Below are 14,057 nucleotides of genomic sequence, written 5' to 3'. Positions count from 1 at the left end.
CTCCATGTGTAGTGGTTCTCATGAGTCCACATAAGTCTGTATGGACAAGCTCGAGATGTCTTGATACACTCCAAGAACCTCCAGTCGGAAATAAATTTCGATGATGCTTTCCGAAAACACATGCTTCACAAAGTTGATCTTCTTTTTTAATATTTGGCATTCCTCTCACCATATGTTGTTGACACATGTGAGACAAAGTGTCAAAACTCAGGTGCCCAAAGCGACAATGCCACAACCATAAAGAGTCATTTACTAAAGTCTCAAAACAACAAGCTTCTCATAGCATATTTTAATTGGAAACATTTTCTTGTGAGTCATGCATACCTTCGTTATGAGACCTCCATTCTTGGTTCTAATATCACATATGTTATCTTTATAGATAACATCATGTCCTTTTAGGAGAAGTTGCCCAACATTTAAAGATTGTGTTTGAGACTTGAAACATAATATAACTCAGTAATTCTTTTTGCTCCCTTTTTTGTCTTGACAAGAATATCTCTTTTTCCTTTGACCTCAAGCTTCTTGTTGTCACCAGTCTTCACTACATTTTCATGAGATTCATCTAAAGATATAAAAATATCCTTTCTTCTTGTCATGTGGTTAATACAACCACTATCAAGGTATCATATTTTCTCAATACTTGTTTCTTGGATGTTGAATGTGAGGAAGAGAAGACCTTGAATTATCCTATTGCTCATGCATTAGAGTGGTTTTTGCTTGATTAGAATTAGCCTTCTTAGACCAACAGTCTATTTGAAAATGTCCATAGCGTCTACAATTGAAACATTGTATGTGTGAAAAATCTCCCTGACTACCACTTCTCCCTCTTCCTCTATTTGAACTTCTTCCCCTTCCTCTATTTGAAGAAGATTGATTGTCTCTGCTCTCTGACTCAGAATTTGATACGATATTAGATCATCCATTACCTCTACTGCCACATCCACCTCTTCTTCCACCAGATCACCCTCTAGAGGAGGATTGAATATGAAAAGCTTCTTCTGAAAGAGTAGAATCAAACAACTTCAATTTGAGCTTATGAGATTGAAGAGATCTCATTAAGCTATTGATGGAGAGAGTTGACAAATCTTTGGATTCTTCAATTGCTACAACAATATGCTCATATCTTCTAGTCATGCTTCTAAGGATCTTTTCAACCACTCTTTAATCTTCGATTGTTTCTCCATTTGATCTCAATTGATCAACAATTAAGAGAACACGGTTGAAAAAATCTTCAATAGTTTCAGCATCTTTCATTCAAATGGTATCAAATTCAGCTCGATGTATTTGTAATTGGACTAATTTTACTTTTCTTTTCCTTCGTACAAATTCTTCAATGCATCCCATTTTGCTTTAGCAGTAGACTCCTAATATTCTTTCAAAATATTTTCATCCATGGCTCGGTAGAAGAAAAATAATGCCTTCTTATCTTTTTTTTTCTAGTATCTCTCAACTCATTGAGTTGTTGTGGTGAAAGTCATCCTCACTTTCTGGCTCCGAATATCCTCTGTCAACAATATCCCAAAGATCTTGAGATCCATAAAGAACCTTAATTTGTTGGCTCCACCGTCTATAGTTTTTTCCCTCAAAGCGAGGAAGTTGAGGCTACAACATGTTAGATGATATCTTTCAATCCTTTTGTTCTGATACCACTTTGTTGAAAGCATTGACGAGCTCATTCTAAATTCACTCTAAATCTCACAAACTTTTAAGAGAAGAAACTTGTTCTCTTACAAAACTCAATAATGCACAAGAGAAGAATATTGTTCCCTTGAAACTCAATTTCTTTTTAAACTTCAATTTTCTTCTATTGATTTTTTATTCTTTTCTCTTTCATACAGATGAGGGAAATGAACTCTTTATATAGTACTCAAGAGACACTTCCTAAAAGATACAAAATAAATGAAGTACATGTATACATACCATTTATGTACTTGAATAATTACATGTATCTAGAAATGCATGTATCTTGAAATTAGAAATGTATCTAGGAATGTGTTATCCATAATGTATCTAGCTTATTAATTTCTAACAGTATGAAACGAATAGTATGTTTAAGACTTGAAATTCAAACATGTTTTCTATATAATATTTTCATGTGGTATGACATTTACTTGATTTTGGCAATTTTTATATTAGTTTGAATGATATTTGTAAAATTGAAATAGCTTTGACATTTGAAAAAAAAAAATTAAGTAAAGAATTAAAAAAAAAAAGCTAATTTCGACGGTTAAATATATAATCCCGATGCTACAAGGGGTCGGAAAAAACCATATTTAATGCATTTTTCTTCTTCTCTCGACGGTAATAAACAAAACCCTGACAGTCCACGGGGTCGAAAAATCTATGAAATCCCGATGATGCAAACACACCGTCCACGTAAGTCGGTTCGCTCGACGATCGTAATTCATAAAGATCGTCGGGATAAAAAAAACTTTGCTCGACGATACAAGGTCACCATCGGGATAATTTAAATATCTCTCGATGGTGGCTCTAATTTCTCACGGTCGGGATATATCCAATTATACTGATGGTGACCTTGCACCGTCGGGCAAAAAGACCGTCGGGGTTTAATAATTATCCCGACGGTCTTGTTTAGGGTCGGGATAAAGGTCCTATTCTCCGTCCGTCGAGATAGCTGTTTTACCCCACGATTGCGTGTTATACCAATGGGCTGGAAGGTTACGCTGGTGAGGCTTTGTCCATTGTCCTCCCAACGATTAATTAGCCGTCGGCAAAAGTTCGACCGACGCTCTTTCTAACTAATCTCGACGAAAATCAACAGAAAAGGTCCAAATTATTGTAGCGTGGACTGATCTATTCTTGCTTCCTGCAGCACCAATCAATATAGTAATGAGATTTTATTACCAAAACCATAAATATTACCAAATAAAACAAGTGGGTTCTTGGAAAATATGATACAATTATCATGCAACAAACACCAAGAAGTTGTAGCTTGCTTCTGTCAACAACATGCCAGGCTATTGTAAGCCTTTTCATTGTTGTTGGACAGTAACTTCATGTGTAATTCCATCTGCTTCACGCAAGGAAATAACTAGTTGGATCAAATATGTTGAACTTGAACTATTGAACTCGAAGATTATTGTTCTGATAAAATCATGATATTGACTTGTGTTCAGAAGGAAGCCTTTGATTGGAATCTTAGATGATTTTTGGATCAACTCACATTTGGGTAAGTCTTTTAAGGACACTTGTGATAAGGTGTGATTTGGAATTATGCTGTTTGGGTGAAACTCATAGTTTATGTTTATGAGTTTTATAACCTTGTTGTGTTGATTTATTTTCATAAGTTTTGCTTGTTTTTATTTGTTTATACGTTTTTTTTTTTTTGATCTTCATGTATTTTGCCAAATGAATTCGGTTACTATTATCTTTTCTATTCGATTACAATTACTAATTTTTTCTTCATTTTGATAAGCCTAATTTCTAGGATATATAAGTTTCTTCTCTTACATATGGTTTTAAGTAAAATGTCTTTATATAACTTTTAACTCTCTTATTCAGTGGTTGAAAACACTCCCTCGTGAGCCTTAGTAAAGTTTCATATAATCACAAGGAAGAGATTAACAAGTTTGGTTTGGAATAAGTGCTGATCACAATATCATAACATTGCTAGGTTACATTGTTAGGTTGCTTGCAGAGCCGGCTGTGACCTAGTTGTTGTGGTATGTTGGATTTGATTTTGTTATTATAGAGAGTGTAATAGCGGTTTGGACCTTTTATGGTCCAATCCAAGTGAATTGAAGCTAGTCCAGACTTTAAAAGGAACTATGTAAGCATTGGTTCAAGTTATTTTTGGTAAGTTTATAAGCTTAGAAATTGAGGAACTATGTAATTGCATTTAACCGAAACTAGGAATAGTTACAGTTTTGATTTTGGGCATTTTATTTCAATATCTTTTCGCTTGTGCTCTTGATCAGGTAATTTGCACACCATTGATACACTTTATTTTTAAACTTTTGGGGTTGCTCTCATCCCAGATGGTCACTTTTAGAGGTATGTTACTTTCTCCCAATTTTCTTTACATATGTCTTCTAAAATAACATGCCACCGCTAAATCTAAGTGGAAAGGACTAATTGGGTGCTGAAATATAAGGTATTCTAGTTGATTTGATGATTTGTTCTTCGTGTGCTTATGCTTGAACATGATGTTGCATACATCAGGTTGTTGTCTTAGATGTCAAGATTTTTATGTTAATAATCATAATACACTCAGATATAACGGTTGATAACAATTCAAGAGTTAGGGGCAATAGAATGTTGAAACTTGAAAATCCTTATGTCATTTTCCAGAAGGCTGCACGATCATATAGACGATGCACCAAGAACTAAATGATAGTTCAATTAAGTAAACGATTGGAGGAAGCGTTAGATGATCGTGTATACGACAATTGACTGAAACTAGACGATCGTATAGACGACAATTGAGGAGCTACACGATGCAATAGGAACTACACGATCGTGTAAACGATACCTTAGCAAAATCTAAACTATCGTAGAGGTAAGAAGAAAAGACACAGGAGTTTAAGTGGTTCAGCCAAAGGCCTAGTCCACTGTACAAATTGGGAGGTTCCCTTTTATTACTCTTCAAAGTATTACCGAACAAATGCCTTACTCTCTCAATTTATTATTCACTTTTTTTTCTTTAATCTCACATTCGATTTCGTTTATATACGTGCAGGCGATTCGGCCAACAATGAAGCTCTGGTGGTTACAATACTTAACAGAAAGAGGTCGACAACGGTTCAACTACCAGCTGCACTGTTCTATTTCTTGATTTCGAATCTTTCTGTAACACAGGTTATGGCTAGTGATGGATTGTGGGATGTCCTTAGCAACTCTGAGGTAGTTGGTATAACCAGGGACACTGTCAAAGATCCAGGAATGTACTTGAAACGACTCGCAATGGAAGATACAACTCGAAGCAGCAACGATAACATTGCGGTAATTTTTATATTTTTACATCCAGTATCTACAGTAGAGAGAATTTATTAAGTGGTGTAATTAGAATGTCTCTTCTACATTGCTTTTAACACACTCTTTTTCTGAAGAATCATTGTTCATAATATACAAGATGTTGTGAGTTTGAATATATATTGTGTGATATAAACATTTGATTCGTAAGGAAATACATGTATGATGGAGGGCAACGAAGGAGATGGAGTATTTATTCACTATTGTTTGTTCTTTGGATAAAATATTGTATTATTTGAAATAAAGTATGTCCTATTCCATTATATGTATTTATGTGATTGCAAGGTAAATTTGTTCCTAGTAATTGATTTAATTCTAACCTCCCAAAGTTTAGAAAAGGATTGTATTATTATTTTTTTCTCTCTCTAGAAAGGGCTAATTCATTTGCAAGCTTGTTAGAATTGTAGTCATCTTTACCGAATATCTCCAATACCTTCACATATACTATGGCCCTATTACTAAATGAGGAGGATAACTATCGGATAATTAGTATATTTTAGTTTGGGCTATTTTTAAATATAAAAAATGAATCAAAATATTTACAAGATAGAGCAAAATTTTAGAACTATCAATGATAAATGCAGATGGACACTGATAGACTTCTATCAATATCTATCAGTGACATTGATAGACATTGATAATAGAAGTCTATCAGTATCTATCAGCGTCTATCATTGATAATTCTACAATTTTTTTATATCTTGTAAATATTCTCAACAATTTTACCATTTGAAATAATTTCCCTTTTAGTTATAATATTTATTTTGTTGTTAATTTAGTTTCATTTGATTTTTTTGCAGATAAAACTTTTAGATCGGTAGACTTTTGTTGGTAAGACGAGATTCAGTTGTGCAATATTCTTGGTAAATCAAAGAAATGCATATACCCAAAAAGAGATCAATGAGATTGGAACATAATGGGCTAGTTTTGTTGGGCGATTTGTGTAAGGCTGAATTTATTTTTATTTTTATTTTATCTTAATAGAATGTAAATTAGTTTATAAATATAATGGAAGTTAAGTTAGATAGTGATTGTAGTTTGTAGAGGAACAAGTCGTTGTCCATATATTATAGAAGTACTTGTACAATGAGCTAGTTTTGTTGGCTTGCCATGCAGAACAGTATACATGCATAATATACTAGGCACGAAACACAAGTATCAATTTTTTAAAAATTTAATAAAATATGATGACAGATATTTCTTGACCTAACACAAGACATTTAATGTCGTTTTTAACTCTTTGACCAATATTAAAAATGGATTGGATAATTTAAAAAGTGAGGCATTAAAAAAACAGACAATTGTTGAAAAAATTTGGTAAACAACTGACATTAAAGATGGTATACAATGTCGGTTTTAAACTGATATTGAAGATGATGTACAATGTCGGTTTTCAACCCAACATTACAGATAATTTGTAATGAAATTTTGGTCACCTATAATGTCGGTCTAGAACCGACTCTAAAGACCTTTTATAACACGATCTTCAATGTTGGTTTTTCAACCGACACTGTATCCTTTAATATCAGTTTTAAACTGACATTAAAGCCTAATTTTATAATAGTGTGTCAATTTTATTGATTTACTAAACACGACTTTTGAAGTTCAAGTATTAAAATTTTAATGATTTAAGTATACACGTATGTATGTATGTATATATATTATAATGTATATCATAACATATAGGTAGTCGAAGAAAATAGGTAAAAGTAGAAGGATATAATGAGGAAGAGAGGAACAACAATATTAACATATTGACACTTCATCAATAGATTTCAATTTTAATTTTTTGTTTTTATTTATATAAATATAGGTATCAAATTATATTATTTGTCATATTGTACTTGAATAACTCTTTATGACTGGACCAAGAAAATTGTTGTACTTGATTGATGAAAAGATAGCATCAATGAGTTGGGTTATTCAAATGATTCTCGGTTAAGTTGGATTGAAATTTTCTATTTTTGTTCGATTAGGTCTCAAATTGATGCTATTCTTTTAGTATTGTTGATAGGGATTTTTCTATTTTTGTTCGGTTAGGACTTAAATTGATGTTATTCTTTTAGTATTGTTGATAGGGACAACGACCCTCCAACTATCTCCACAACGATATGATATTGTCCACTTTGGACATAAATCTTCATGGCTTTACTTTTGGTTCACCCCAAAAGACCTAATACGAATAAAAATAATTGTCATCACTTATATATTCATGATCCTCCCCTTATCTAGCCAATGTGAGACTTTGGTCGCATTCCCAACAATTGTTATGATGTTTATATTTGTTTAAAGCTTGTAATAGATAACATGGATATATATTTGATATTTGACATTTGAATTATACAATATTTTATTTATTAAGTCATGTGTTGTAGATAAATCGAAATATTTTAAATTAATAAGAAAAATATGATAATAATCCAACAACATAACCGAACTCAAACTTGAATTTTAAGGATTGAGTTGGAGAATGGAGACCCTCTTTGAAGTTTTTGAGTAACCAACTCGACCAACCTGAATTTTTTGATCGGTCTAAAATACTCTTCGAACTCAAACCCAACACGTGTACATACTATTCGTAGCATTCATAATCAATTAGGTTCATAGAGAGCAAAAGTAAACAGTTGGGATTAAGCATCAAAATTAAATGTAGAAAGACATTAATGTAATGTATAAGGCACAAAATCAACCCAGCTGTAGTTTATTGCATTAAATTGCCATAAAAAAGTTAGTGGTTGGTTTACTATAATAAGTTGGTTTATTAAATTGCATAACGTTAGCTCCACAATAAATTCATAGTATTTTATCATACTACAATCACTATTTGTAGTATGATAAAATAAATTTTATGAATAAGTTTTTAAAATAACTTATTTTAATCTTCATCGATTAAAATAAAATTTTAAATTACTAAAGATTCATTGTGACATAGTTTCTTGGTTTCTTTATAAATAACTAAAACTTCTAATTTTTTCCAATTATTCCTTTTGGAAAGCTTTGAGTTTTCTAATAAAATATATATTTTTTTAATATCACTTGACATTTGGATAATTAAAAAATGACAATATTTTTACATTCACAATGATTTTATTTTTACTTTTATGGATGACACCCTAAAATCATTAATTTGTGGAGTACACAACTCGACAAGGATAGTTGTCTTGTTACCATCAACTATACCTATTGAATTAAAAAAATCTACTTACAAGTTAAATAGTCCCATTATGCCATTAGTGAATGGTAAATTAGAAATTTAAATTTATAAATGATAGATTTAAGACAACTTCAATTCTACCTCTTTACTTTTTCTAAATAATTTAACGCTATTTTTGAAAAAAATATATATTATATAGCCTTTTGTAGTTGTTTTCTCTTTTATTATTTATTTATTTTGTTTTTTAACAACATATGTTGGGGATTCTTTTATTTTGGAACAAACATATAGAAGAAAAGAAATTGTTTCTCTCTAATTTTTTCTATCAAAAACAAATGTCTTAATTAATTAAGTTATTCTCTAATTGACAGAAATCGTATAGTTTTTAAATTAATATAACTAATATCGTTAATATTTTTTTATGGATAGTTATTTTAAATGATAAAATTATTTAAATATTTTTAAATATAACAGAATATCACTATTTATCGATAATAATAAACTACGATAGACTTCTATCATTCAATGATAGAAATCAAACAATCTATTATTGGTAGATAATAATACTACATGCATTCTAATTAAGTCCCTACTATCTATGTTTGCACTCAAAACTAATAGATAGGTGTGTAAGGGAGAGAGATGTGCTTAGTGAATGATTATAAGTATCCATAAAGAATTAGCTACTTACGTGTAAAGTAAGCAACTACCATCCACCACCTCAATTTATTGCATTAAATTTCTGGTATCCCAAATACTTTTTGATGTTGACTTTAATGATGTGTGTCATTACAACAAAATTTAGATTCTTTTAATTTAGGAAAACGTATACGACGAATTTAACTTAATGGTAATTAGCATAATATTTTTTTAACATTAGTTAATAGTATGTTATTACATACATGTATACACTTGAAAATAAACCTTTTGCAACTTAAATAAAAAGAATCAAACCTTTTATATATATATAAAATATAGCATTTCAACAAAATAAATGTTAAAAATAACGAAAAACCTTTGTTCGGTGTATCCCTGAACATATGTTTAAAATAAGAAAAAAAATAATGATATCAAACATTTGACTACAAGAATCTAGAACATGAAATACATGATAAAACATATGTAGAAACGTCAATATAGTCTCATGGGCATGGTCACGGATTCTTCAATCTAGTCTCATGGGCATGGTCACGAATTCTTCTTGTCATTCGTTGATCTATCCTTTGCCTTTACTTGAAAACATATCATAAGAAATGGTGTGTATAAAAATACTCCGTAAGTGACCCTACTAGCACACTACTACAAAATTGGGCTTTAGTATCGGTTTAAAACTGATATTATAGGGGTACAATGTCGGTTGAAAACCGACATCGAAGATTGTGTTATAAAACGTCTTTAATATCGGTTTACAATCGACATTATAGATGACAAAGATTTCAATGATAATTATCTTCAATATGAGTTATCAACCGATATTGAATACTATCTTCAATGTCGATTTTGAACCGACATTGAAGATCATCTTTAATATTGGATTTTTACCTAATTTTTATCAATAATTGTTCGCTATTAAATGTCTTATGGTTTTTTTATTGATATATATATATATATATATACTTTTTTCTTTCCTTACGCATGTACAAATCAATAATATTTTTATTGACACATGTATAAAAACAAAAATATTAATTGCGATTTTATATACAACTCAATTTTAAACAAACACAAAAATTAAGTAATTCACAACAAAGAAAGTGATAAATTGTTTAACTAACCTATCAACAAGTTATATTGACTAGTATATACATAAAGCTCTAAAGTCTAAAGATCTAGAGAGTTGATTGTCTACTTTCGAGGGTCATATAGATACATCCAATAAAAAGGAGAACAAAACCAAAATATTCGTGCAACTGAATCTCGTCATACCAACAAAATCCTCCCAATCTGGAGGTTTTCCCTGCAAAAAAAAAAAAAAAAAAAAAAAAGCATTTTCTTAACATATCGAAAACTATGGTTAAAAAGTAAAGATCAGTACAAAAGTTCAATAGATTATTTAACATGATGTTTTCACTAATTGAGATATTTTAAAATTTTCTTCTTAGTTTCATTAGGAAAATTTTAAACTTATAAACAAAAACAACTTAATAAAAATCATCAACAAATTTTTTGAAACCAAGCAATTAAGCTTGTCAAATCTAAAGGAAAAGGCACTAGTACAAAATTGGGCTATGGTAGCCATGAACAATTTAACAATTTAACAACCCAATCATGAAAATAAAAATTTGATATCAAAGACAAAATTATATATAATAAACCATGAACTTATTGTTAGAGTTTACATTCAACATTAAGAAGTAATTTAGAATCTAACTACTCTAATTACATTAATTTTAGTGAATTAACATGCAATATTAGATTTCTAGAATTTAAGGTTAATATGTACAACTTTTGAAGAATTCTCTTAATTACTTTAATCTACTGTGAATTTTTTCGTGAAACCTTGGTGTAGACAACCACAAGAGCTTCTCTACCATTTTTGTGGTCTTAGAATGGGTAGTGGAACCCAAATTGATAGGAAATTAGATTTTTGGATTTGGAGAGAAAAATTTTCAAAAAAGAAAATTAATTTCAGCTTCAGCTTTTTTTTTTTTTTTTTTTTTAAATTTCCTTTTAATTTGTATTAAAACATGTATTTATATAAAATTGGCATGCAAATAAAATTCATTACAATTTGACACCCAATTTTCCATTAAAAAGCTTAATTAGGTGTAATGGTACGTGGGATTATCACACTTTTATTTTAAAATCATTTATTTATTTATTCTAAATTAAAACCAATTTATTTTTAAATCAAAATCAAATTGGAATTTCCAAAATCAAAATTTTTTCATAAATAAATAAATAATTAAAAAATTTAATTAATTTAAAATTAATTTAATATCAAATATCAAATTAATAAAATACCTAATTCAAATATGAATCCATATTCATATATAATATTTAAATCAAATTTAAATATTTTAACTCTCCGATTTTTTTTGTATTTTGATAACTAAACATTTATTATATCAAATATAATAATCCAAACCCTTATTCGAATTTGAACATTTCAAATTTTCCCAACACACTATAATAAGGTTTAATCCATTTATGAGCTAGTAGAGGGGCCTAATGGACCTACAGATCATGAACTCCAATGTTTTGAGATTAATTGGCCAAACTTTTTTAATCCAAATTAATTAATATTCATTAACTATCGAGACACTCCACTAAAGCCCAATAGTTTCACTCTCCTCAGTGTAGATATATTTCTGTCCACTCGATTTAACCATAATCAATAAGTTGATCCTTCACAGGTTGTTTGTATTTACAGTTGGGTCAAAATTATCGTTTTACCCTTCTAATATATCTTGCTCCTGAAGTCTCAGCTAATCCACTAATGAACAATTAGTTTGTGGTCTTACCACTAAAACGAGTCCCTCTCAGTCATAGAGAGGGCGAGGCTCCTTATTCAAGATTAGGAGTCAGTACTTAAGGGAACAACATATCTACTATCCCTGAAGTCAGGTAGGAGTGAATTTCATCTTGCAAAACTATGACCCTAGCTATTTATCTAGTCTTACCCCTAAAATGGGAGGCTTATCAAGCGGCGATGATGAGCTTTTGTCACCCATGCAGATTAAAGGATAATCTCGAATAAATAGGAGTTCATAATTAGCTCAGGATTAAGATCGAGTTACCTTAGGTATCGAATTTGAAATAGTTAATTTAAAAGTAACGGTTATTATAAAGAAAAGTGACGATTTCATGGCCCAGTCTTATGCAAACATCTTTTGAATAGGATGCCTCCACTCGTATGTCTCTACATGAACGATTTTGGACTCATATCATTTGTATTATATACAAAGTGCATCGCATCCATATTTTCAAGATAAGGTTCCCAACCCTATCCTTATTCTTATTGACTATTTTGGCTATATACTCCAACTTGATCCACTTTGATGTCTCTGCATAAAGTTCAAGCATTCATGCCTATAGCCAGGGGTTCGTTAGTTTATTGGATTTAGGTTATTACAAGTGCAGTTTACAAGTTCAATAACAACTTTATTGAATAAACCTCAATAACAACTTTATTGAAAATAGAATATGTTTAAAGATTACATACTGCGAGTTTTAGGACATACAGCCAAACACTGATCAACAACAAAACTATTTATAAGTCGTATGTTCCAATATCAAAATTACAAACAACTTATCACCAAGATTATTTTCAATACATTCATTAAAGTCTTCTAGTACACTAATTATAAATCCAAAAATAACATGACTACCAACGATAACAAAAGTTACTAACAAAGATATTAACATAACAACAACTCACTTTATCAACAAACCAATGACTACCAAACAACTAATATTATCAATAGAAGCCATGAGCAATTTAGCAACCCAAATAGGAACTTGATGTCAAAGCCAAAGATAATACTAAAACTATTTACAAGCTTATGTATAGTGTACTATATCCTTGATGAGGTGGTACTTGCACTCGATGTGCTTCCGCACTTATGGCTTCTTAGTTCTTTGGAATTTGCAACTGCTCCACTTTATCATAATAGAGGGTGATAGACAGATGCATATTTGGAACTATTTCCAAATCAGTCAAGAACTTCCTTAGCCATACTGTTTCTTTTGGTACTTCACATGCAACTACACACTACGCTTCCATGGTGGAGTCAATAATACAATTTTGTTTTATACTCCTCCATATTGCACCTCCTCCATTTAAAGTGAATACTAATCCCGAAGTAGGTTTCCTAGAATCCTGATCATCGGTTTGAAAATCAGAATCAGTGTACTCTGTAAGAATCATATCTTTAGTACCATACACAAGCTTATAGTTCCTTGTTCTCTAAAGATACTTGAGGATATTCTTAACGGCAATCTAATGATCATATCCAGGATTGGACTGGAATCTGCTGATTATTCTTATTGCATAATATAGTCTAGGCGTGTACACAACATTGCATACATCAAACTCCCAGTTGCTAATTTATATGGAATTGGTTTCATAGACTCAATTTCTTGAGGTGTCTTATGATATTGTTCCTATAGACAAACGAATTCCATGCCTGAAAGGTAATAAACCCCTCTTGGAATTTTGCATCTTATATTTAGACAACATCTTATCTATATAGGATGCTTGAGATAAAGCTAACGTTTTGTTCTTGCGATTACGAATTATTTGGATTCCAAGAACATATTGAGCATCTCCCTATTTGTAATTGCGATAGTCTTTCATCAACATATAGTACCAGAAAAACTATAGTCTTGTTGACAATATTCTTGTAAACATAAGGTTCGTCAACATTTTGTTCAAAGCCATAAGATTTGATCGCAATGTCAAATCTTATATTCTAGGATTGAGATACATGTTATTGAAGAATCTGGTGAAGGTCCTTGATTGAAAACGGGGGTCGGACCCAAATCTCAAATTTTACTAAATTTTTAATTTTACAGAAGAAATACAGAACATTATGCATTTAATATAAAATTCAACATGCTTATAAATAAATAAGAAAAAGAAAAAATAGAATAGGGAGAATAAAGACTTACTGTTGAAAATCTAATCTTCATGTTTTTCCTTTTCTGCAAAAAATCAGGAACTCGAAACCCTAATTTATCTCAAATGGGCACCATAAAATGGTTTCCTCTGTATTCTCTAGGATGAGAATCTAGGAGTTTTGTGGGCTCTGACTTTTTGGAAGAAAAAGGGAATTGCTAGAGAGGAGAAGAGAATTAAAAATGAATTTAATTTCAAAATTAAAATTAAAAATGAGAAGAAAAAAAAATGAAAAATTAACCTAAAATCGAGAATCAAAACAATAATAAACTAAATCGAATAGAAACATAT

At 30.6% G+C, this 14,057-nt stretch overlaps 1 protein-coding gene across 4 annotated transcripts; it reads left to right on the top strand.

The window, feature by feature from the left end:
* Nucleotides 1–2,895: 2,895 nt before the first annotated feature.
* LOC120080345 lies at nt 2,896–6,015 on the top strand. 4 transcript variants are annotated; one of them, XM_039034986.1, is made up of 4 exons: nt 2,896–3,190; nt 3,939–4,014; nt 4,700–4,962; nt 5,793–6,015. In XM_039034986.1, the coding sequence occupies exons 1-4, from the start codon at nt 3,164–3,166 to the stop codon at nt 5,811–5,813; spliced, it is 387 nt and encodes a 128-aa protein (XP_038890914.1). In that variant the 5' UTR covers nt 2,896–3,163; the 3' UTR covers nt 5,814–6,015. The 4 variants fall into 4 exon arrangements, 2 of the variants coding, with proteins under 2 accessions (XP_038890914.1, XP_038890915.1); XR_005482480.1 differs by lacking the exon at nt 2,896–3,190 and adding an exon at nt 3,392–3,816 and having other exon boundaries at nt 4,312–4,962; XR_005482481.1 differs by lacking the exon at nt 2,896–3,190 and adding an exon at nt 3,392–3,816 and having other exon boundaries at nt 3,939–4,519.
* Nucleotides 6,016–14,057: the final 8,042 nt, after the last annotated feature.

Source organism: Benincasa hispida, chromosome 6 (genome assembly GCF_009727055.1).
Source record: "Benincasa hispida cultivar B227 chromosome 6, ASM972705v1, whole genome shotgun sequence".
NCBI lineage: Eukaryota > Viridiplantae > Streptophyta > Magnoliopsida > Cucurbitales > Cucurbitaceae > Benincasa > Benincasa hispida.
This window is presented reverse-complemented; position numbering and strand designations above follow the sequence as displayed.

Bases quoted from the DNA above. Each gene is read 5' to 3' on its own strand.
- LOC120080345 (XM_039034986.1), top strand. From the start codon at position 3,164: ATGATTTTTGGATCAACTCACATTTGG. The intron at 4,015-4,699 runs GTATGTTACTTT...ATATACGTGCAG, and splicing joins CCAGATGGTCACTTTTAGAG to GCGATTCGGCCAACAATGAA. The intron at 4,963-5,792 runs GTAATTTTTATA...ATTTTTTTGCAG, and splicing joins GCAGCAACGATAACATTGCG to ATAAAACTTTTAGATCGGTA.